The sequence below is a fragment of the Siphateles boraxobius genome, unplaced genomic scaffold (genome assembly GCF_051911475.1).
Source record: "Siphateles boraxobius isolate OS27281-9 unplaced genomic scaffold, OSU_SipBor_1 13, whole genome shotgun sequence".
NCBI lineage: Eukaryota > Metazoa > Chordata > Actinopteri > Cypriniformes > Leuciscidae > Siphateles > Siphateles boraxobius.
The window spans coordinates 15,942,252-15,968,102 of record NW_027508733.1 but is presented as its reverse complement, the minus strand read 5'-3'; the positions used below and the strand labels follow the sequence as shown (position 1 = coordinate 15,968,102).

At 39.4% G+C, this 25,851-nt stretch overlaps 1 protein-coding gene across 2 annotated transcripts; it reads right to left on the bottom strand.

Annotated features, from left to right (window-relative positions):
* Positions 1-8,147: 8,147 nt before the first annotated feature.
* mrasb (muscle RAS oncogene homolog b) lies at positions 8,148-24,633 on the bottom strand. Of its 2 annotated transcripts, none has more exons than XM_077226127.1 (6): positions 24,463-24,633; positions 21,471-21,677; positions 18,486-18,639; positions 16,262-16,361; positions 10,656-10,735; positions 8,148-10,541 (listed from the first exon to the last, which is right to left on the bottom strand). In XM_077226127.1, the coding sequence occupies exons 2-6, from the start codon at positions 21,661-21,663 to the stop codon at positions 10,442-10,444; spliced, it is 627 nt and encodes a 208-aa protein (XP_077082242.1). In that variant the 5' UTR covers positions 21,664-21,677; positions 24,463-24,633; the 3' UTR covers positions 8,148-10,441. The 2 variants fall into 2 exon arrangements, with proteins under 2 accessions (XP_077082242.1, XP_077082243.1); XM_077226128.1 differs by lacking the exon at positions 24,463-24,633 and adding an exon at positions 21,937-21,991.
* Positions 24,634-25,851: the final 1,218 nt, after the last annotated feature.

Sequence of the window (25,851 nt, the reverse complement as noted above, 5' to 3'; positions counted from 1 at the left end):
TTGACCATGAAATGCCTTTATTCCTCTTGTCACAATGACTCTGGCACTTCAGCACAATAACAACAGCAAATCACTACTATTCGGTGCTCTAAATCCATTCAGAAAGTGCTGCAAATGGTTTTTGATGTCACAGGGGCATTGCAATTATTAAATGTTCCTCTTGTAAATTATTAGCACTTCCTTCCGTTCACGTATTGTGTTTGGGTGAATTGTGCGGTATTGATGTTCTAATAATTATGAAAATTAGCAGGCATAGCCTATGTGTTGACACACGTTTCATATCCGGTGACTGATTCCTCTCATATAAAGGTAAAGAATAAAGATTTCTGTAGTTAAAGGATCTGTTTTTCTTGAACTTGTGGTGTACACTTTCTGTGAACAGTGTTCCTTAGTAAATAGCACCACTATGTGGCTGAAAAGGCATAACATAAAAAAAGGAAATAATATAATGATAAAGAGTAAAGAATAATAAAGCATAAATTAAAAGCTATTTATACTATTTTATTTGTACATTTATTTATTATTATCAGTTACTATTAAATAGCAAATGTTAAATTAATGTATATATGTGTAATTAGTTTCTCAAAGAAAACAAATTGTCTCGGTTACCCTTGTTCCCTGAAGGAGGGAACGGAGACGTAGTCGACTGATTGGGATCACGCTTAGGGAGCCTGTCATCTTCGAGTACTGTTACAATGCACATTGGCCACAAGAACACACATATGGACTGGGTGGATGACCGGGCAGTACAACATATGGAATGTCACTGGGGTGGCTCCAGCCAATGACAGGGGGAGACTCAACCGGACAGTGACGGCAGAGCAGGTTCTGCCAAGGGAAGCCGCAGGGAGCCGTACCGTGGAAGAATACACATATGGGATCGCCGTAGGGATCACAACATATGGACCCAGCCTAACACAGGTTCCACCAGTGCATACGAGTGAAAGGCCTGGCTTCGGACGTTCCGCCACGTCCGTTGCTGAAGGGTATGGAGGAACTCGACAGGGTTCGGCTAATAAGGGGAACTCACTGGAGCAAGAATTGCGCACCTATCCAGTCCATAGGAGGGGAATGGCGCGGCAAGACGACACTTCGAACCGGGCTTACAGTGAAACTGGCTTCATGTGAAGGGAGCCCAGGGGAAGCAGCGGTTCGACACATAGGCTAGTTCTCTAGTGAACGTGATAGTTGTCCAGTCCCCAACTCTATTTATCATCTGTTCAACGAGGCACTCAGTGTCAACGCCTAGGAGGGAGCAATACACTCACTTTGGAGTGGGCACGTGCACCTTGGGAAATCACCAAGATGAGGGTAACCACATGTAGTGGGCCAACACCTGCTTGGAAACAGCCTTCCCTTCTGCTGGTCTCTGTAACAGACAAGAGCTGGTCTGAGGTCCAGGCTTTGCATTCTGAGCACGTATAACCGCAATGGAGCGGACGGACAGAGAAAAGCCAGGGCTGGGTCTGCCTCCTACGGGCACTGGATTTTTAACTCACTGCCTGCAGGGCTCACACAGAGAGAAGACTCAATTCAACGAATAGGTTCCACTTCTAAGGGGGAGCAAGTCTCATTTTTTGAGAGGGTGCTCTCACAGAAGTGATGGTCTCTACGGCATAAATATCTTGCGGTAGTAACCAGAACCTCCGTGTACCATTCTTTTTAGAACCAGACCTGGAACTCTCCAAGGACAAAACGCGGGTGCCATCATGCCCCATCCTTGATAATGTACTCATAGGAAGGAGACAGGTAGGGGCAACTAGCAAGACCTGCTCCCTCCCTTCTTTGACTTTATTCTACTTTATTATGACTTTATTCCCCTCTGTCTGTTGTGTTATATTATACTGCCTTGTAAAGCACATTGGACAGCCTGTCTGTATAAATGGTGCTATATAAATAAATTTTGACTTGACTTGACTTGACTTTAGCACAGTTGTGTGCAAGAAGGCTCACTGGGGAACGCATTTCTGCGAGGGCCCCAGGGCCAGCTGTGACCAGAGTCTTTCTGTCAAGGGGTGTCCAATCAGACTCCACTCTCTCTGGGCCAGAGGCTGTCGTAAAGGCTCGTCAGCGGCACGATTGAGCAGGCCAGAAGTAATAAGTGGAGTGAAGCGACCTCAGAAGCTTCTGACTCCATGGAGGAGGTGGCGGGCGAGTTGCAACATGTGAGGGGAGTGTAGCTCAACGGTCGCTATGTTGTCTTTTCAGACCAGTACATAATAATAATAATAATAGATTTTATTTATAACGCACTTTTCATTCCAAAGAATCTCAAAGTGCTACAAAAGAGCCTACAATACAATAGCTACAGAATATTAAGAACAATAAAATCAGCACATAAAAGCCTTTCTAAATAAAAAAGTCTTCAGTTCTGCCTTGAAGGTGTCCATGCTCTGTACTTCTCTCAGATCACTCGGAAGGTGGTTCCAAAGCCGAGGTGCAGCTGAGCAGAAAGCTCGGTCCCCCATAGTGCGAAGTCTTGTGGTCGGGACCTGAAGAAGTAGGTGACCTGATGATCTGAGAGTGCGGGAGGAGGATTTCAAGGTGATGAGTTCTTGTAGATAAGGTGGTGCATGACCAGTGATACATTTGTGTGTGAATAGCAGAATTTTGAAATCAATCCGTGATGAAACAGGGAGCCAGTGGAGTGAATGTAGGATGGGAGTTATGTGATCATATTTTCGGACTCTCATGAGGACTCTGGCAGCGCTATTTTGGATGTATTGTAGCTTCTGCATGTTTCTGGCAGAAATCCCAATGAAGAGTCCGTTACAATAATCCAACCTGGTGGAAATAAAAGCATGAACAAGTTTCTCTGAGTCCGAAAGAGTTAAAAGAGGACGTAGTTTGGAGATATTTCGAAGATGGTTGAAGGAGGTTTTGCAGATATATTTAATGTGTTCATTGAAGGTCAGCTGCGGGTCAAACCTAACCCCTAGGTTTGTAACTGAGGAAGAGAAAGTGATGACTTGGTCGTCCAGGATGAATTGAGATACGGGAGAGGAGTGGATCTGTTGTGGGGTTCCAACAAGTAGTGCCTCATTTTTACCGGAATTTAGCTGGAGGAAGTTGCTAACCAACCATTCCTTTATCTCCAGTAGACATGTGTTGAGTCGCGACAAGATTGCGGAGGAGCTTGGAGCAGTTTTAATATAAAGTTGCAAATCATCCGCATAACAGTGGAAAGATAGTCCATGTCTGCTGATGACAGAACCGAGGGGAAGCAGGTATAGAATAAATAGAATAGGGCCGAGAACCGACCTCTGCGGAACACCACACGTAACAGGGAGCAGCCTGGAATCATATTCTCCTAAAATGACTCGGTCAGTCCTGCCAGAGAGGTAGGACTGAAACCACTGCAGTGCTGTTCCCGATAGTCCAACTGTATTGTGAAGGCGGTCCCGAAGGATGGTATGGTCGACCGTGTCGAATGCCGCTGTTAGGTCGAGTAGAATGAGCAATGATGGTGATCCTGAATCAGCTACCATGAGAAGGTCATTTGTCACCCTTAGCAGAGCTGTTTCGGTGCTGTGGGCCGAACGAAAGCCTGATTGAAAAACCTCATATAAGTTATTGTGTTCTAGATGGTTGTGAAGCTGAATGGCGACTTCCTTCTCTAGAACCTTTGATAGAAAGGTGAGGTTGGAGATTGGTCTGTAGTTTCCCAGGACCTCTGGGTCTAGAGTAGAGGTCTGCGCGGGACACAATTTTCAGACCCGCTCCCGCAGTGTTCAGTCCCGCTCCCGCCCGCTCCCGCAAAGATTTGTCATTTTTAGTACCGCTCCCGCCCGCATCTGTGATATAATGTCCCGCTCCCGCCCGCACTTTCTGTCTGACGAAAGGTCTTGGGGAAAAAAATGCGTGCACACAAAATTCCTTACCAATACTTGGTAACATATTTATTGGTCCCATATTACGAACAGCATAATATTCACAACTGTACTTTATCTGAAGCACTAGAGGCGCTCTGTTCCTCGTCCATGCTGTCTATTTTGAACTTGAACTAGCTTTCGAATTCGAACTCGGAGCAGCGGGAAAGGAATTGTCTCTAAACAAGTGTGCGTGAGATTAGGCCCCGCCCTACCCGACAACATTCACAAGTTTAGGCTGCTTAAAACGTTTTTATTGCTGCCAATCAGAATCTCCCTCACAACTACAAATTATGTACGCTACTTAAATCATTTATATATTTTACTTTACACTCATATTTAATTTGCGGGAGTGCAGCGTATCATCCCTCCCGCCCGCACCCGCAAGTGCACCTCATCATCCCGCCCGCTCCCGCAATGACCTTTAAAAATGTGTCCCGCGCCGCACTGTTTTGCGTCGGGACCCGCGGGAGTGCAGACCTCTAGTCTAGAGTTGGTTTCTTAAGTTTCGGACAAATGACAGCAGCTTTAAGGGCAGGAGGGACAACGGCTGTTTTTAGTGAGAGATTAATAAACTCAGTGATGATTGGGCTGACACTGGAGATGAGCGACTTGAGCAAAACAGTCGGGATGGGATCCAGGATGCAGGCGGACGGCTTCATTTTATTGATGATTTCCTCAACATGGCTCTGCTGAACCTCGGCAAAGTACGGAAGGATCGTCAATCCACCGGACAGGGGGTTGGAGGACGATGGAGACAGTGATGGAGAGCCAGATATAGATTTAGAAGTGCGGATGTTATTGACTTTAGATCTAAAAAAGTCCATGAAGCTGTTGCATCGCTCCACTGTGGCTTCAGTGGATATAGATGATTTCGGCTTCAGGAGATTGTTTACTGTAGAAAAAAGCTGTTTAGAGTTTCCAGTGTTCTTATTGATGAGGTTGGAATAAAATTTTGCGCGTGCACGCTTCAAGGACTTAAGATAAGCCTTTTGATGGTCACGGAAAGCAAGATTGTGAACAGTTAGACCAGTCTGTTTACAGCGTCGTTCCAGGATACGGCCATCAGTTTTCATTTGCCGCAGTTCCTGCATGAACCAGGGTGCAGAGCGTTCGAAGTTGACTTCCCGTGTCCTGACAGGGGCATGGCGGTCACAAACACTGCTCAATGATGTATTGTAGTGATCCACTAGTCCGTCCACTGTTGTAGAGACTGGGCAGTTTATATTGGACTGAAGGTCTGCGGTGAAAGAATTTGGGTTTATTTGCTTCCAGTTCCTGAAAGATATTTGGCGTTTGGTCTAATGATGGGCAGTGAGAATGTAAGGGCCATAGAGACCAACTTGTGATCAGACACGCCCAAATCTTTCACCTCCAGGTTGTTTATGGGGGCCGCGTCAGTAATGACAAGATCTAAGGTGTGACCCTTGGTGTGCGTAGGAGCCTTCACATGTTGGTGGAGACCAAGACAATCGATCAGACTCAGGAACTCTGTTGCAAGATGACAGGAGGGTTTGTCAATATGGATATTAAAATCACCAAGAATAACAATCCTGGTTGACATAGAACAAAGTGATGTAAGTAGATCATGTATTTCAGGGAGAAATGAGGAGTGTGGTTTGGGGGGACGGTATATGAGAAGCACTGTCATGGAGTATGGAGGTTTACATTTGAAGGCTAAACATTCCATTGAGGTAAGATCAGGCAGTGGCAAGGGAGAGAGTTTCAGTTCGTCCCGATAGATTACGGCCAAACCACCCCCACGTCCAGAGCTGCTTGATTTTTCCATATAGACATAACCCTGAGGGCAAGCTTCATTGAGTACTGAGTGGTCGCCTATTTTGTGCCAAGTTTCCACTAGGCACATGAAGTCTAATCCTCTATCCAGAATGTGGTCATGGATAAGCAGGGATTTATTGGTAAGGGATTGTGTATTGAATAATTCCATGGTGGCAGGAGACAGAGCTGATGGTGAACATCTCTGTAAGCTCCGCAGTACACTGTGGTCCACTCCATGTTTTATATATATCCCACCGCTAGAGGTTCTCAGGAGCGGTGAAGGGTTCCTACATACTCCAAGCGCGGCAGTGATCTGATGACGCCGTTGTAGTGCGACACGCGTAGCTGAAGACCAGATGGAGGGGATCGTCGATGCACCATGCAGGAGATAAACAAAGTCTTTCCGAGCACTTCTATGGCAGTACCGGGGTCGGTACAAAGTCCAAGCTGTCTTATGGCTGTGATGCAAGGTGGAGCAGTGTTGCAGTTAAGACTCAGCAGTTGAGAAATGGAATATTTCAGCATCATGCTGGACACTGGTGGTGTTCGCACAGAGTGTTTACACCAAAGAGCGGCAGCAGGTACGTTGCTAAAGCACCCAGTCAAAAAGATTGTTGCGGTACAGAGAGGTAGGAAACTTGCAAGGGGCATAAAAAAGACCTATAAAAAAAAACAACAAACAAAAACCACTTTCTTAAAATACGCTAAATTAAAATCAGAAATGGAGAAGCGGCGAACAGACAGCGCCAGCGTCCTCTCCCGTCCTCGCTCGCTAAGCATGTCTCAAAGCAAGGTGAACTGAAAGCAACTCAAGGCAATGGATGCCAATGCAGTCGGAGGGCCGCCCAGACCTCTGTTACTGTATGCCCTTTGTACGTGGCCACTCAGCCGGTATTGATGGACACTTGTTCTAGGATCCATTGACCCAGAGAATCAAAAGGTCTGTTTCGGACTGAGGGTTTGGCGGCAGGCCAGGGTGTTTTCACACAGAGCGTGCCCCTCTGCCACGGCCACCTCGGGGTTCGGCTGTAACGTCAGTGCTGAAGCGGTCTTCATATGGAGGAAGCCAAGTGACTGTGTCTACCATATAACCCAGGAGCCTCTGAAGAGTTTCAGTGGGACCCTTTCTCATCTATATATCACTAACCATCCACATACTCTTTTTCATAGATGAAGCTAGAAGCTCCATCTCCAAACTAGAAAAGAGATCCTCAGTCCATGGACGAGTTTACTCTTTCCCAGTTGACCTGAGGACCCAACTGGCTATAAGCACTTGAAGGGTAGGACTTTGTACTGATACTTCACACCTTTCAAACGCATGAACACAGGATGGCCTGTGGTGTGGAAGGATAGAGATCTGAAGTACATGTCTCTCAGGTCAAACGCTGCAGACCAATCTTGGGGACGTAGCATTAAGAAATGCATCTCTGTGTAACAAATTAAACGGATGCTTTCGAAAAAAGTTTAATTTCGTCTCAATTAACACAGGACCAAGATGGTCCTGACCCACCTCTCTAGGGTACAATGAAGTAAGGGCTTATAGAAAAAGGCCTTCATATTGGCTGGAGGGAGCAGCTGCATCGCGTCCTTCGCCAGTAGACTGGTATGTGCGCATACAATAAAGGAGCATTGCTCAACACCTAGGTGTGATAAATTTTATTAATTTTAGGATTATATCTGCTCAACACCCAGGTATGATGAATATCAATGAGCTTGGGCGGAAGCCGAGCGAAAAGGAATCGCAAGCCGAGTATGATGGTATAGTTTGGGGCCATCTGGACCTGTTGGGAAGCATTTTTGGCTTCCACGAACCGGGCCAGGGGACCACAGACGTACCCGAGGAGGGCAGCAAGGTGGAGGACAGGGACCCGGTTCGGAAGGCCTGAAGGCGGCCCGAAGCAGGGTCTAAGTGTGGTTACCTGAGTGTGGTGACCAACACTTACCTGTCTCCACGAGGCGGCCAGGGATGCGTGAGAAGGCGGCTGACTGGGTCCTCGAACCGCACCTAGCTGCCGTACTAGCGAACAAGAGAGGGCTGAGGGGTGCAAGGCTTTACAGGGTCGCATACCGCCAGACTTGCCCTCTTTGGGCCCAGGAACAGAGGAATTTGCTCTTCCTTTGAAGTGTGGGTACTGCTCACTCTGCTTTTTTGGGAGCCAGCGGTGGAACAGACAAACACACAAACGAAAACTCCATCCGGCACTCACCCGGGGGGAGGGAGTGGATCGGTGATCAACTCCAAGAGCATCCTCCTCCATCCCTGAGCGGCCCACTCATGAATGCTTTCGCTGTTGCTTGCCACCTGGCTTGGCAGCAGCTGGCTGGTTGTCCCTACTGCGGCCGGCTCCATGCTGAGGCCTGGCTGGAGGCTGCTGCGGAGGCCCAGCGGGAGCGGTGGCAGGGGAACGCAGGTGGCAGGGGAACGGCGCCAACTATGGCGCTCCTGAACCACCAAGGTTGACATCGCCAGACCGATTTAAATGATGTGTGGACAATTGATTGATTTATTAGATTTTTATTATAATGTTTATATTCCACTTTACAAATTCTTACAATATTCCTGATGCAAAAAATCCCTTCTTTTTTTCAGAGCATGTTTTTGGCCTTAATTGGTCTTAATTAACTTCATCTTCATACAAACATGATCACAGAAAACATAATTTATATAATAAATTACTTTAAAAAAAACAATAGCAAAAAAAAAAATCCAGTAATAACTGAACCACAAAATTTGCACCAAGTTTCAAACAAAATTGAAAATGTCAGGAGGACATCCAGTCTTTGAAACAAATAAGATCTGCTTTTGTAAGATTAAAATAACATGTAGGAAAAACAAAGGCAGACGAATCACAAAACAAACTACGTGGACAATGTTCCTTTAATATACTAAACACTGAAGCTGTACTTTTTGAAACATCAAAAAGCAAAACTGGCGTATAGAATAACATACAATACATTCAAAACATCAATGAGAACTTTGAAACGAGCGAAAACGCATTCAAAATAAAGTGACGATGCATTCAAGACAAGCGAAAAAAGAAAAACGCAAGATCAAAGCGGAACGAGTCCCTTGATCTAATGACTTTGTAATGTTCCTTGATGTCACAATGTAGAATGTTACATTGTAACTATGTAACAAAAGCATCAAAGACACAATGTAACACTGTAACGTTTTTGTGCAATTACTGATTGACTCAGTTTTATGGCAACGTAATTGAGATCAGGCATTAAATGTACAAAACTTTTATCGTGATAGTCTTGATCTACAATCAGCTGATGTCTTACAGATCTTGAATTAATAACCTCATAAATCGTCAAAGAGGAGCTGATGTAAGAACATCAATCTGTGAGTTTTTATAAATACGGTCAGCTACGCATCACACATTGGGGGCTTGGTTTAGCGCCAGGTGAACGAATTCCGGTTACCATAGTTATGTATTGTTTCTAAGCGGAAAATGAAGAATAAGCAACTCAATCTCATGGCAATTTGTAACTGTTTTACGTTATTTGCAAATTGGTGGCTAATTCATATTAATTTGTACAATCTCATTTGTACATTTTCGTATGATCTGCTTACGCCCCAGTGGCGGTTACATTTCGGGGTGGGGCTAGGGTGGACCTTCATGCTTCCTTTCTTTCAAAAATTTTTAAGTTTTTGTATGATTTACATTGTACAAATTCATACAAAAGTAAGTTACGTTTTCCCAAGTATTGCTGCGTTCACGCCATGTTGTAATTACCATAATCTGTAATACCGTAATAATTACATGTGACATTATGTTCAGAGCTGTTCACGTCCTCGGAATTATGCATTTCTATGGCAACACTATCAACGCCTAAATGAATCCGCAGTGGTCAGATGGTACAGCCATCACATGGCACAAATAGGAGCTCTTAGAAAATTCACATCTTAGAAGCTGTAATTACGAGCTCTGCGAAGACCTGAATGCTTTTTACAAGATTTAATTAGAACATGGCATGAACGCACCTTATTTTTGTATTTTTTCTGCCATCCAATTGACTAAAATAAACTAAATATAAAATATCCACAGTTACACTGTAAAGACGGGAGTAATATTTTAATGGAAAAAAATGCAACAGAAAAATGTTTATTGGATGACATCATGGTACCTTACCATATATGGTAAAACGTATTTATATTTAATAAGACAATGTGAGCACTTTTATGGTAAAATGTTGTTGAAATAGTTAAAAGTTATATAATTTCATGTTAAATTTTAATATAATTGTGTTATTTTATTGTCATGCGCATAACCCTATTGCTGTTTTTTTGTTTTGTTTTTGAAGTGTTTTTAAAATGTATCTTCATTTTATTCATAAAAATATGGTACCCATGGTAACCAGTATTTGCCCCTCCCCCCATTCTGATTGCATCTATATATGCCCGTTGTGCAACTGTAATTCTGATCAGTACGGACGTCTATTCCAAGAACAGACCGTTTTCAAAGCCATTACGCTGTATTAACAATCACTTAACAATATAGAATTCAGCACAATAAATATAGAAACACAATACAAAACAAGGCCTCAGAAAGTGTGTCTCTGAATTGTTCTCTGAGAAATAACATGAGTGAACAGCGCTAGAATCCTGTCATTTTTCACCTGCTATTAAAATCCCATGAAAACTGCAAGAAATTCCACATTATATTGAATATTGAATCTGTGTTCTCTAGTTCCTGGATATTATCATAGCTTTGTGTGTGTGTGTTTTAACAGTCCGAGTCTTGGAGTCATCATCGCGGCATTGACGCCCAGAGATAGAGGGTGTGCGGTCACAGTAAGACGCAGTGCAGCCTCTGGGAACCTGAAGGTCTGTCTGCCCGCCATTTGGCTTTCCTCTTCTTCTGCAGACCCCGTTCTGGAATCTGCTGACTGTGAACAGAGATCAACTTCAATGCTATTGAGACGAATGGGAATGCTAACACGTAGCTAGCTTTGCAGCATACGGAGGGTCAAACTAGACGTAATCTGTAAACTTGGACGCACCGTATCACTCTGACGAGCTCGTGAAACGCTTTGTCTACATTCATGGGCGGATCTTTTGCACTCGTCTCAATATACGTGATCTGTGATGAAGATATAAAAACACAACAATTACAATAGCAAAAATTATTCATAGTAGATGTGACATGATTAAAAAAAGATTGAATATTATTAGTATAATTATTAGGGCTGGGAATCGATTAAAATAATTAACTAATTAATCGCACAATTTGCTGTGATTAATCGCATTTCCCAAGCTTGTTCTCATAAATATTTAAACGTAGAATCACCTAATTAAATTAAACAACACGGGGAAAAAAGAAAAATGTCCACAAAAATTGGACAGAAAATATCCCTATATTAAAATAATATTAAACATCAATATATCAATATATTATTCTTCATTCAGTTCTATGCAACATATTCAGATTTAACAGATTTATTTTTTGACGTATAGTCCACTATCCATCTGGACAGTCTCTGCTTTGTGATCGGTAACCCCTTGGTGCGACCGCCGAAGCATACAAAGAGCTGTTCTGACTGCCTAAACGGTGCAGAGCGCTCCAGGTAGATTTTTTGAGCTCTGACAGGACAGAGCAAATTAGCCTCCCCTTCGTTCTCCGAGGGTGGAAGTGCTGACAATGTAATGACTGTGCTCTGAAAGGAGTTGAGAGCACCTTGGGTACGTAACCATGCCTTGGCTTGAGTGTGACCCTGGATTCACCTACCCCAAATTCCAAGCAGGAAAGGCTCACAGAGAGCGCCTGTAAATCTCCAACTCGCCTGACTGATGCCAGGGCCAGCAGCAGAGCAGTTTTCAGCGAAAGTGGTTTAAGATCACTCGACTGCAGCGGCTCAAACAGGGGACCCTTCAGGGCCCCAAGGACCGGTGAGAGGTCCCAAGCTGGTATAGAAGGGCCATCCTCCTGGCTCCTTTAACCCTCTGAGGTCAGCGCGATAGTCTTGCTTTTTTTCTTATCAGTGCAAAAGAAACTCAAAATACTCTTTTGATTTTGATCTTACATATTAAGTGTTGTACATCATTAGATCCTGATAAGTGTCTATTTTTTTTGTGGATACTCACAATAAAAATAAAGTGTTGTACTTGTCGCCAAATAAAGAAAAAAAAAACATGATGCGCGTTCTGCCTTCTCTCTGTCAGTTAAGTCCATTCTGAAACGCGTCCGAAAATTAACTCTAATTCCGCGAATACTTGTCATACAGGCACGAGTGTTTTTCCATAATGAAGCTTGAACTCTCTTCTTTTAAATGAATTAATTTATATAAAAAAACAAATATTCTCAGTTTATGTAATCTGTATGAAAAGAGAGGGATCTCAGTGTTTTTCTTTCCAGCTCATTATACCTGATTACGCGTTAATGTGCCACGCCCACGGAGAGCGCGCGGTATTCAAACGCAAATGATCTAAGGCAAGCCATTCAAACATGTCAACGCCCACCAACTGGATTATAAAACACATCATGTTTAGTCAGTATCTTACCACAGCTGTGTACACACCGTATCCCTACGCTATGAGCAATAATACTATCTAATAACCCTGGAAAATGTACCAGAAGTGCTGGTAGTTTCATTTCCAGGAGCAACGGATCCAGCTGATGTAGTAAGTCATTTATTCTTAAGTGCTTTGTTCTAATCGCGATATTGAATAGTGTCTGACTGTAAAGCGCAAAAAGACTGTTTAAATATGAATTGCGTGTCTGTGTGTAGGCTAAATGATGAATGAACGGCACAGGCGCACACGCTTTGTTTACTACAGTTATACAGCGCGTGTCTGTGCCGTTCATTCAGTAAAAATATATATAGATAATTTATTTTGTCCTTGCATTCTTTGGGACCCTGTGACACAGCTGTGTGAAAGGGCTAATTAATATGCAGCTCATTATGAATGTGGCACATTATCTGGCCTTTGTCTTCTCAGGTGTGAACACGCCTCCACGCATATTGCCTTTCCAAACAAAAGGTGTCTTATAAAATTTAAATCAATGTATTGTTTTGTGTAAATGATTAGGCAGGATGATTTTCAGATCATTTTGAAGCAAAAGTTCTAGGCAACAACACCCATTAGTCAAAAGTCTTGTGGACACATATTTAGTATGTGTTTTATGGCCTTATTTCAGACACTTTAAGTTTTAGTTTTTTCAATAACCACGCATAAACATTATTCTCTAAAAAATACAAGCATGTACATACATGTTGCTCACATATTACGGTAGCCCCGTTTGTGCTATATAGAGTGAATTTACACCTTTGCCATTAACATGTTTATAAATAACTGAAAAAAGCACAAATGTCAGAGCATGTCAGAACACCACCAGGACCCCAAAAACCCCTTAGACCTCAGAGGGTTAAGGAAACGAACGACGAGGTCGTTTCTCCCCAGTGACTGGCCAGCAATAAGAGCATGGTAAGCTGCCATGGCTGCCACATACACTTTGAGTGTGGATGGGGAGCAACCCGCATCCAAAAGCTCTTGTAGGAAGGAGAGTACCACTGCCACCTCGCATCACTGGGGCTCGAGGTTCCTAGCTGTGCTCCAGAGGGTGAATTCTGACCACTTCAAAGCATAGAGGCGCCTGGTAGACGGTGCTCTAGCCTCAGTGATGGTATTCAAGACCTTTTCTGGCAGGTCCCAGGAAACCAGTTGAGAGGCCACACATGGAGGTCCCATAAGTCGGGGCGAGGGAGCCAAATCGTCCCGTTTCCTCCTCACTGGCACAGGCCAAGGAACAATGTCCATCATCTGCGCCAGTTCCGGAAACATGGAGTACTGACGATGCCACGGCCATGAGACTGAGAAGCCTCTGAAACCTCCTGAGGGGTGTGCCTACCCTGAAGGAGGCTATAAACTGTTGAATAGAGAGATCGCGCTCTGGTGTGAACCGAGCTCTCATCAGTGTTGAGTCGATAACTGTGCCCAGAAAGGTTACTTTCTGGCTGGGTAACAGTTTGCTCTTGGGAAAATTCATCCTGAGCCCCAGGCCCGTCGAGATAGTTCAGCACTATGTTGCCTCAGGGGAGAAAGCGTTGCGTCCATGCACTTCATAAATGTACGGGGTGCCAGGGACAGACCGAACGGTAGGACCGTGTTTTGATAAACCTGACCCTCGAAGGAAAATCTCAAGAATGGCCAGTGATTGGGCGTTATCTGAATATGAAAGTAAGCGTCTTTCAAATCCACCATAAAAAAAACAATCCCCGGGTGAACCTGCGCGAGAATTTGTTTGGTAGTTATCATTATGAATGGCGGTCTCATGAGGGCTTTGTTCAAATGTCCCAGGTCTAAAATGGGGCGGGTGCCGCCGTCCTTTTTTGGTACAAGGAAGTAGCGAAACCCCGATCGGCTCAGCGCGCGGGGGGGAATAATTCTATCGCCCCTTTCGCTAGCAGATTTTGTACTACGGTGCGAAGCACGTGAGCCACGTCGCTTTTCACAGAAGACTCGATGACCGGCTGAAATCGTGGGGGTCTGCGAGCGAATGGGAGCGAGTAGCCTCACTTTATAATGTTCAAAACCCAGTTCGACACTTCGGGGAAGGCTTGCCAGGCCTCGGCCCTTGTGGCTAGGGTTTGAATGAAAAATGGGGCTGGGCCGCCTAGCAGAGGGGGACCTAATAACCTTGTGTTGTGTTTTGTGCACATATTCTTCATGGGGCTGGCTTGACAGACCTTGGCCCGGTTAGACAGAGATAGAGTTTGTAGGGGCGCGTGCAGCGCAACTGGCCCACTGACTACAATAGGAAAATCCCCAGCCGCCTGAGCTAAACAGGGAGCTGGGAGATTTAGATGAGCTCTTTTTGAGGGCGGTCCGGCCAGAGAGAGACTCAGACCCTCTCTCTCTCCTCCTGTTGCTAGGAGGTCTTCGGAGGCAGACCCGCCGCTTGAAGGGAGGGGTGCTGGAGTGTCTGAGTGAACAGGACCGGCAAAGGAGACTGTGATGGAGAAAACGAGACAAACGGGAACGTGGCCGGCATGGGCTTGCTAATTTCCATGTGCTCGGGCAGCCGCTGTGGCGCTTCTTCTTCAGCGGCTAAAGTAGAGCGGGGAAGGAAGAGCAGGGGGAGCAGTGTTGCCATCTTGAAAGAGAGCTTACCGTCTGCAGCGTCGAGATAGGAAGACTCTCGCAGTGAGAGCAGCCCGCGGCAGAGAGTGCAGCTTCAGCGTGGGTGGCTCCCAGGCACGTGGCGCACTCCGTGTGCCAATCCACCTCGTGCAGAAGGGATCCGTACGAGATGCATGAAGAGTAGGCTTAAAAATTGCTCTTTTAGAATTGAGTGTCGCAGCGGGCAGGCTCTGACGTGCTCTGGTGCCAAGTCACCTGGTTGGTTCGCGCGTCAGAGGCGCTTCGCCATAGGATGTGCAGTTGCCACAGCACAGCCAATTTGCGAGCTAGATGCTCTTCTGTGTTCGCTGTGCAGCTGCACTGTGTGTTAAAATATAGGCTCAATATTTCTCGAGGAAAGGAGTTTCCCCACTGCGTATTACCTACGCAATACGAAGTGACCGTTCTCGAAAGGGAACTCCATCTTTGTGCATCTCCATCATGACAGGGTGACTTGGTTCGGCACTCTCACAATAGCAGCCGCAACAGGAATTCATTAATAATTAGCCCTAGCCCTAATAATTATATTATTGTTTTTATTAAAATACTAGAACATGTCTGATAAGAAAAAATCAACATGAAATCAAAATTCTTAAATGTGGATGGTCTTAATTGTGAACTATTTTTGGTTTGCATTATTGTAAGAAAATAATTTAAAATATTGCATAAAAGATTATTTAATAACAAGTTACTGATTAATAATAATATGAAATATGTGATGAAGATGTAAAAATACAACTATAATAGCAAAGATTTTTATAATTAAATAATATTTTGTATTATTATTAATAATAATTATATTATTGTTGTTTTTAGTATTAAAATATTAGAACATGTTTGATGAGAAATAAATGAATAAAAAATTCAACATGAAAATAAAATGGACTATTTCTTAATAAACATTGATTGTCCTATTGTGAACTATTTACTGGTTTGCAATATTGTAAAACATATTTTTAAATATTGTAAAATATTTTAAATAAAAAGGTTAAATAAGAACATGTTTATTCATAAATAATAATTAATATTAAAACAAAAATATAATAATAATAATGTAAACAAAACAATAATGTAGAAAAATGTCATTGGTCTTATTGTGAAAAATTTAATGATCTGCATTATTGTAAAATATATTTAAAAATATTTTTCAAAACATTAAATAACATTATATAATTACAAAAGGATCAATAATAATAATGAATATTAAAATAATTAAAAAATATATAATATATAATATAATATATAAAAAGAATTAAAAATATAATATAAAAATAATGAAGTAAAATTTGTCATCAAAACATACCAACTTTCTTTTTTACGCTGCTAATGTAATGAAGGCCTTGTGAGTTGGAAAAACATACTAACCAATAATATCATCTCCTAACATGTTTTACTTTTCACAATCCAATCAAATCCTGGTAGATAAAACCATATGATTTTCATATGAATATTCTGGTTCATTCAGAATTATGTCACAGGTTTCACTCACGCTGTGTTTGGAGGCCATCTCTCGTCCCTGCTCACTAGTGATCTTGCGTAAATGCACCAGGTCAACTTTATTTGCCACCAGAACCATTGGAAACGACTCCCTGCGACACAGGCACAATCAAGAGACACAGTCAGGGGCTGTTTAATCAACATAGATTTCAACTAAAAATGGAAAACTTTTTAAGCGTTTTGGCCGTTCATTTATACGACCGGCGTTTTGGGGGCCTGAAAACACAAATGTTTGAAAACGGGTTTTAAAGAAAAAGTTTTTGAAACAATACCGTTATCGTCTTTATGCTGGGAGATAGGGCTGGGCGATATGGCCTAAAAAAAAATCCCAGATTTTTTCACAAAAAATCCGATTTACGATTTAAATCGATTTTTTTCTCTCCCTACTTAAAATCAATCTGCAGATGACAAAGAAATTGTTCAAAACAAGTTTTAACTTTATTTTGTTTTAATATTCCCTTCTGGGATTTGATCTCCATTAAAGTGCAATCAGAAACAACAAACCAAAAAGACAAGAGGACAGGCCCTGTCTTTGAAAACAATGAAAATGTAACATAAAATAAAATGGGTGGATTGGGATTGGGGGGATGTGTAAAAAAAAACAAAAAAACTTGCATCACAATAAGTGTATTGTGATTGTCAAATTATTTGGTAACTAAACATAATTTTATTAAGTTTACTGGTATGCTACTGTTTTTATTATTGCTTAACACAAATTTCACAATTTCAATTCAATTCTTGTGATTTGATTCTGATCTTGATTCAATATAAATTCCTTTGGATAAATAGGTACAGTAGATACGTTAATGTGTTAATTGTTCTCCCAAAAAAAAAAAATCACCTAATGCTGTAAACATACAGAGAGCCCTGTCAGCTGGTATTATTAAAGGTTAAAACTAACTCAAATTAAATATAATGCGTTTTTTATTTTATAATGCGTCTAACTAACATGCGTGCTATGGGTCATTAAAAGCCATCCTGAGGTAAATGTAACGTTACGTAACATATGTTGTTCTCCAGCTGTTTTATGGACATCTTTCCGCGGTTGAAAAACACTGATCGATCGCTTTTATTACATTTCGGTAAGTTGGTAGTAAAGAGTAACAGATGTTCGGTTCACGTGCCGCTTGAACTGAGATCATGTCAGCGTTCTTTCACGTCACATTTACAAGCGCCAAAACTGTGTTTATTGTTTGAATTTTGTAATAAAACTGACAGAATCTGAGAGCTGAGAATCTGTTTCATATCGATAGTAACCTGCTCTGTCTTGTCTGTCGGTGTCAGTGTCCTCTTTGCTTCGCGATTTTTCTCTGCGTCAGAAAATGAATGTGTGGCGTGAGAGTGTGTAAAAAGTGACAGAATTGCGTCTCTCACAGTGAACTCGTGAGAGTTGGCAGCCCTGCAGATTCAGCTTGTAACCTAAATGTTTTGGGCGGGTGTGCTTCTGCTGCCGTGGTCTTGCTCATTTGCCATGTTGTTTGTGTATCTCTATCATGCCAAGCGCTGAGCCCGGTCGGAACTACGGGAGCCAAGATGGGAGCGTCGGCGGTTGTTAAAGAGAAAACCGATTTTCATAAAAAAAAATCGGCGTAAACTACACATTCGAGTTAATCGATAAAATCGATTTATCGCCCAGCCCTACTGGGAGATAATAAAAATATTAATAAAAATATCAATTTGTGAGTGATTTTTTTTTTTTGAGATCGGCACTGGCAACAATACAAATTTACACGTTGTGATTGTAAAATTTGCATGTTATGTGCACGTTCTGTGAATGACCAGTAGCCTATCACATCATTTGTTGTGTTGACCTAATAAAATGAGATTTAAAATGTAACTTCATTGTTATGTGAATCTTAAAAAAATAATTTGACACCTTAAGTGATTTTGTAGTCTGGAGCCCTGCTGAGTAAACAACAAAAAATTAGAATTTATGAAAACGGTGATGTTTTGCGCATGTGTATTATGTATTCAGTCTACAGGCACGCAGTGTTTCTTTACAAAGTGACATCGCCATCTACTGGCCTGGCATGAATAATACAGCGTTTTTAGTCGTTTTCGTGGATCGGTGTGAACTGGTATTGTTTTGACAACGTTTTCATCTGTACGTAAAAAATGGAAAGGAAAAAACGTTTTCATTTTTGTCATGTGAACGTACCATAAATCGCACTGAAGACCAGTCTGCAACTCAAATGTGTGCTGATGTGTGTTGGTACCTGTCCTTCACTCTCAGAATAAGCTGGTGGAAACGGTCCACGTGTTCGAAACTGGCTTTATCAGTGACTGAGAAGACGATAAGAAATCCGTCTCCGGTCCTCATGTACTGCTCCCTCATGGCACTGAACTCCTCCTGCCCGGCCGTGTCCAGAACTACACAAACACACAGATCACAACTGCAGTATCACACAAATACACACTGTTGTTTACTTCATTCAGTTAATTTGTATTTTTTTAAAGACCCCCCGTGGTGAAAAAAGACTCTTAAAAACACGGTTTGAAATCGCCAAAAACAAGCATGAACTGTATATATCAATTGTATATATAACTGTATATGAGTTGCTCAAAGCGTTTCTAAGGATACTGATTTTTAGAAGGGAGACTGAATGGGAACATGGTTTGTGTAACATTAGAAACACATTATTAGCTTTTTGATAACATAGTCAAGCCAAAGGCTAATCATAATAATTATAGTTATGTGTCCGAAGTTGTAAAAATGTTACATAAAACACATTACCATTCTAATACATCAACATGTACATGAGCCTGTATGAGTGAGTGGAGGCTCATTTGCATATTCATAAATACTAAATACTTGTATATTCATGTATACTAAATGAAGCAAGGGTGTAGTTACATTCAAACTATTTTAACACATTAAAACATTTTCTTCACAGGAAAAAAACGTTTAAATATGTAATTTTGGTGATTAAAGATTAGTTTTAAGGGATAAAATTATTGACTACTATTTTATTTGTAAATTAAACCTTTCACTGTTATGTTGATAATTTATAATGAAAAAAGAAAGTATTTAACAATTATGTAATTCTTATCTTAATATTTTATATTGAAAGGTAAAAGTAAAATATTTAACAAATTTATAAATATTTATTAAATTAAGCTTTTTCAAAGTAATGTTTGCTCCTCTTTTGTAATAAAAGCATGTTTTTACTTCATTTAGTTAATTTTTAATTTATTTAATATTTTATTTTTAATTTGAACTTTTCACTCATTATGTTGATGATAACTTGTAATGAAAAGAATAAAAATATTTTACATTAATAAAATTATAGATTTTTTCTTATTTAATAAATTAAAGTCCCCCTGTAGTTTTTTGTAATTTTATCCCTTAAAACTCATCTTTGATCACCAAAATTACATATTAAATGTTTTTTCCGTGAAAATTTTTTTATGGAATGTAACTCTACACCCTTGCCTCATTTAGTATATGCGTTTCTATGAATTACAAATTAGCATCAACACCTCTGATTGGCCATTGTGTTCACGCGCTCAACATATATGTCTCTGATTGGCCATTGTGTTCACGCGCTTAACATATAGGTCTCTGATTGGCCATTGTGTTCATGCGCTTAACATATAGGTCTCTGATTGGCTACAATGATCAACAATGACATCTTTGACGCTTTTCCCCCGAGCGCTTACACAGATACACACGGGAGTGTTTAAAAGCAGGTGTCTATCAGCGGATCCCTAATATATCCGCTGATGGACACCTGCTTTTAAACGCTCCAGTGTAAATCTGTGTAAATGCTTGATAAACAGCGTCAAAGACAACATGTTTTTGAAGTGTTGATCATTATAGCCAATCATAGACATATATCAATGGCCAATCACATACATATATGTTGAGCGCGTGAACACAATGGCCAATCAGAGGTGTTTAAGAATTCGCTCAACAGCGCTCAAAATGCTAGAGGGAAATGCTGGTATCATCACATTTTTAAAATTTCAGTACCAACTTGGTACAGAAGCTGGTTCCATTGACAACTCTACACAGCAATGGTGTTGCCTTATGTATTTGCACTTAAACCATATTAAAAACATAGACATATAAACAACATTAAAAACTGGATTTTCACCAGAAGGGGACTTTACTAGGTAAAAGTAAAATATTTGACAAATGTATAAACGCTTATGAAATTAAACTTTTTCACAGTAATTTTTGTACTCTTTTGTAATAAAAGCATGTTGTTTACTTTAGTTATTTTAGTTTAAGTATTTTTATTTACTATTTTATTTTTAATATTTGATATTACAAATATTATATTTTTATATTGATAATTCATAATGAAAGAAGAAAGTATTTTACAATTAAATAATTATTATCATAACATATTAAATATAATTTATTTAATATATAATATATATATATATTTCAACTTTTCACTTTCATTGTAATATTGATAATTAATAATGAAAGAAGAAAGTAATTTACAATTATATATATTTTATCTTAATATATTGAAAGGTAAAAGCTCCTCTTTTGTAAGAATATTTTTCCTATTTTGCAAGTTGCTTTGGATTAAATCATTTGCTAAATGCATAAATGATTAAGTTTTAGTAATTTGTTATGTGCTTTTGTCAGTTTTATTAATTCAACTTTTTAATTCCAGTTATTTGCTATATTTTCTATTACATTTTTCATTTAATGTTTATATTTTATTTCAGTTTTATTTCTATTTCAATCATTTTAATTTTAATTAACAATAACCACAATGATTATATTATGAATAAATAATTAAATGTACCATGTGTAAAACAAAGTGAGGTCATAAATTAAGATATACATTTAAACGTTGTTTTTACATATATTGAAAATTGTAATATATAAAAATAAAAGCTTATAATCTAATAGTACATAGATAATACCAAAATAACTAATGAATATAATGCAGTTTTGGATTAAAAAAAAATGTTTTTTTTTATACTTTCATTTTTTTCCTTGCAACTTTTGACTCTAAATATTTTATAATTTACAAAAATCTTAAAGATTTCCTTTTATTCTCTTTAACTGTTTAAACTCTTTTAACTCTAACTCATCATTTTGTGATTAACGTTTTGTGCTCATGGAAATATTTAATAGTCAGAAATGACTGCTTCATTTCTTTTTGCGCATAAAATAAACTGATTTGTTATAGCTTGAGCTGCACTGCCCTCTATTGGCATCGTATTGAACTGCTCACCGTCCAAAATGGCCCATTGTCCATCAATCTCGGTGTGTTTGAGGTACGAGTCCTCGATGGTGGGGTCGTAGTCAGGGACGAAGATCTTCTGGAAGAACTGTATGGTGAGAGCGCTTTTCCCCACGCCTCCGTCTCCCACCACAACCAGCTTATATGTGGGCAGGTTGTCCCCGGGAACCACGCTGGTCGCCATGGAGACAGCTACACCTGCAATAGAGAGAAAATGGTGTCAGATGAGAGATGCTGCTGTCGATTTGCCAGGCAAGCTTACAAATGCATATTATGTATGTATGTACAGTTGATAAGACGTTAATCTGTATTATTTAATTAGCTGACATGATTCAGTTTGATAAATTGTATTTGCACTAGTGGCTTTATGGAGTTTCTTTGTTATCTGACAGGGTTAGGTCAGTCAAAAAAAAGTCAAAAAAAATTGTATATATATATATATTTTTTTTTATTCAACCTTTATTTTACCAGGTAAGCCGATTGAGAAAAAATTATCATTTACAACAGCGACCCGGCCAAGAAAGAGGCGAAAAATGTGCAAGACAACATAGAGTTACATAATACACAGGAGTACACAAAACACAGGAGTGCAAATTACAATTTAAAAGTTCCATAAACTATTGTATAAACCAAAACTATAAAATAACTATACAAAATAAAAAGTTAAATAAAAACAAATGGATCGATTGATAATGATAATAATAATAATAAAACTGTAATAATAATGCAAAAATATAAAAATGTGAAAATATAATATAAAAATAATGTAAAACAAAATTATTTTATCTACTCCTTTATCTGCATTTACAATCTTTTATCAAATCGTAACAACTTTTTCCACCTCTGAAACAACTTTTTTTATTTCTGCTGATGTCATCAAGGCCTCGTGGGTTGGGAAAACAATATTAACCAATAATGTCATATACTAAAATATCCTTTTCTTTTCACAATCTAATCCAATCCCAGTAAATCAAACAACATTTTTTTCTTCTAAATATTCTGGTTCATACAGAATAATATCAAGAACTTGAAAGGTATGATTCATGAACGAAGGTTTTGTTCACTGATTCGTTGAAAAAAAAAATCTGACTCAAACAACCAGAACATTCTTCAAAACATCTCAGTGTTTAACGAAAGAAATAAACTGAGTTTAAGAAGGACATGAGGGTGAATAAATGCTGATCGAACTTTCATTTTCAGGGTGAGCTGTTTCTTTCTCTTTGTTTCTAATGTCTGAAATGCCACTAATGGACTCTATATTGGCATAAAAAGAAGGCTTTTCCCAGACATCCAACCAGATCATCACACACACAGGAAATACGGTCTAGACGAGACACTTGGATTGCCACGCTAAGATTTTGCAGTGTGATCTCAGCTCAAAACTGCCAACAACAAGAAAGCCCCAGACAGATTGACCACCAGTGAGCTCAAACTGTACAAACTAACGTCAAAGCTTCTGAAATACAGTGAACAACCTTAAAAACACAAACACAACCTTCTTTCAGAAGAAAACACCCCAAACTGCTGGATCTTTACCCCTGATGTCAGCTGTCAGTATTACACATATCTTCCAGTTACTCTTCCTGTTAACCACAATAGAGGGAAGTTCAGGATTTCCTTTCTGAAATCATCTGGGATATGACTCCACTTCTTAAGGATGGTGAAACGACCTGGATCTAAAACGAATGAATCACATTCTAAGACATTCTGTGTTACGGAGCCCCACATGATATGCGAAAAAAATAAAATAAGTATATCGTGGCTACAAATTTAGGATTTGTTCCACAACTTGCTAATACGTCACCACATTTTACTAATTTTTTAAAAGCACTATATAATAATTTGTTCCTTCGTTTTACTAAATCATGCGCACGACGATATAAAATTTGTTCCCTTATTTTACTAAATCGTTTGCAGAATTAATTTAACAATTGGTTTGCTCGTTTTACTAAATCATCCACAAAATACTAAAAATTTGTTACCTTGTTTTAGTTAAAACCATGGAACGAATTAGTACAACATGGACCGGATTTACTAAATCGAAGGAACAAATGAACAAATCGTAGGAACGAATTCTTAATTTGTCGCCCCGATTTAACTAAAACTAATTCTCTAACAATCCAAGCGTACAACAAACAGTCTATTCGTTTTGCGAAAAAGTGGTTTAACGAAGCCGATATAAATATTACAATTTTACAATGGCAAATAATATTTTTTTTGTTTAATTAAATATTTACTTAAAAGATAAACATTTAAATTATAATATATAATTCAGTTTTTTTCTTACATTTAAAAATATTTGACTAAATAATTTTCACAATAATGTTTCACTAAAAATAACTGAAAACGTGCGCAATTCGCCATGTTTTCGAAATAGACGCCGGGCTTCGCTAAAAAAAATCGGTCGATTAATCGGCCTTCAAACAACCATGTCACATACTGCACCTACTTTCAATCATTTAACTGTACTGTCTCTTTTCAGCTACAATTAGATTGAATATTTGTGCATGATGTGTGATATATTGTCATATCTGTGCATGGCTTGAGCTATGCATATATCAATACTCCCACCTTGATCATTCTGTCTGGGTTGCCTAATGCATTACCCATTAGGCTTCATCCTAAGTATGTGCATATCTATGATCTCCATTATATGAAACTACCCTGCAATGAAAGCATCTTCCTGGCAAAAAGGAAATCATGCAGTCTCCTGCAAATTAAAATGTGTGTGTGTGTGTGTGTGTGTGTGTGTGTGTGTGTGTGTGTGTGTGCAGCGCTTAATGTTGCAATTCACGAATTTGATCACTTAACATGTTCATGCATAATGCATAAATGCATGATTCAACTGGTAAAACATGCATATCTATATAGAAACAATCAGGTATCATCTTAAAACGCCCCTTTAATAGAGACCTAGATTGTATCCCTTCGTCCTGTTGAAAGATGCAATCAGCATGCATTCATATGCATTGAAAATGATTACCTTATCACAAGATGACAGCATATGCAAATAGCCCGATCCGTTTCCACGGATGTTGCTGCCGACATTACCGAGTAAATACTCACGCGGAAACGTTTGTCTATTTGTTATACAACTGGATGCAGTGGCTTTTATCGGGCCGCGCGAAGAGCCGTTTTCAGTTCCTCACACATCGAGAGCGCTCACGGTTACTTTATACCGATTTGCAGCTCTGGCAGGAGGAAACCGGCCAGCTCTTGGACAAATATCAAACTTATTTTAAATACTTGACGATACATATTTGTGCTACTGCTTATTTTGAAAAATGCTGTTCACTCAAAGTGGATAAATTGAATGTTAGATAGATATATCAAGAATAAATCTGGAAAATAGCTAGTTGGTCACCCCTCTTCCTCTAGGGTTTGGTACGTTCCGCTGTCAGAGCTCAGTTTGGAAGCACTCGCATGAGTCAATTCCTTATTTCAATACTTTTTATTTTTACCTTGTAGAAATGTTTTACTCATTATATTAGACAAAAAAAAAAAGAAATATATATCAAAAATACAGATTAAATAATTAATTGACTTTACATTATCTTAAAAGAGGGAAGGGAGCAAGTTTTACAGAAGTTTTAAATAGGCTAATGCATTGACGGATGTCACTTAAAATTTTAATAGAAAAAAGTTAAAAAATATATTATTGTTATTTAAATATTATTATTAATAATATTTTATAAATTATAAATTATGTTATTAATAATAACAACTATTTCACATTCAATAAAGGAAAAGTAATTTTTTAAATTCAAAACCAAATAATAACCAATAGATTGATCGATAATTATAATAGTAATACAAATTTTAAAAAATAAAAATGAAAATATTATATTAAACTAATATAGTGTAAAACAATATTATCTTATCTAGGCCCCTCTTTTATCTGCATTTACAGTCTTTTACCAAAACATAACAACTTTCTCAACCTCTGAAACAACTTTTCATTTCTGCTGATGTCATCAAGGCCTTGTGGTTTGGGAAAACAATGTTAACAAATAATATCATATCCTAAAATGTCTTCTACTTTTCACAATCTATTCCAATGCCAGTAAATCAAATCACAATTTTTTCTTCTAAATATCATACAGAATAATATCATGTCAATGAAAGAAGTGACATTTCCCACGTCTGTCTGAAAGCCCTTTCTCCTTAGGTCAGGTACACCATCATACTAGGCCTATATTTTAAGGTTTAACACCAAATTTCAAATCTGACATGGCTTTATAGTCTATCCAACAAAATTCATTCATTTCAAACTGATGAGCTGATGCTATGATTCCACTGTTGATGCATTTTCCCCAGCCCACGCTCTTTGAGTTAAAGATAAGAGACCTTTTAGTTTCCAGCTCATTTGTAC

What these genes read in the sequence shown, in the direction of transcription:
- mrasb (XM_077226127.1), bottom strand. Translation starts at nt 21,663, where the DNA reads ATGGCGACCAGCGTGGTTCCCGGGGACAACCTGCCCACATATAAGCTG. An exon ending in ACAATGGGCCATTTTGGACG is followed by an intron (nt 18,640 to 21,470) that starts GTGAGCAGTTCA and finishes GTGTTTGTGTAG; the next exon opens with TTCTGGACACGGCCGGGCAG. An exon ending in GAGCTCGTCAGAGTGATACG is followed by an intron (nt 10,542 to 10,655) that starts GTGCGTCCAAGT and finishes CTCTGTTCACAG; the next exon opens with TCAGCAGATTCCAGAACGGG.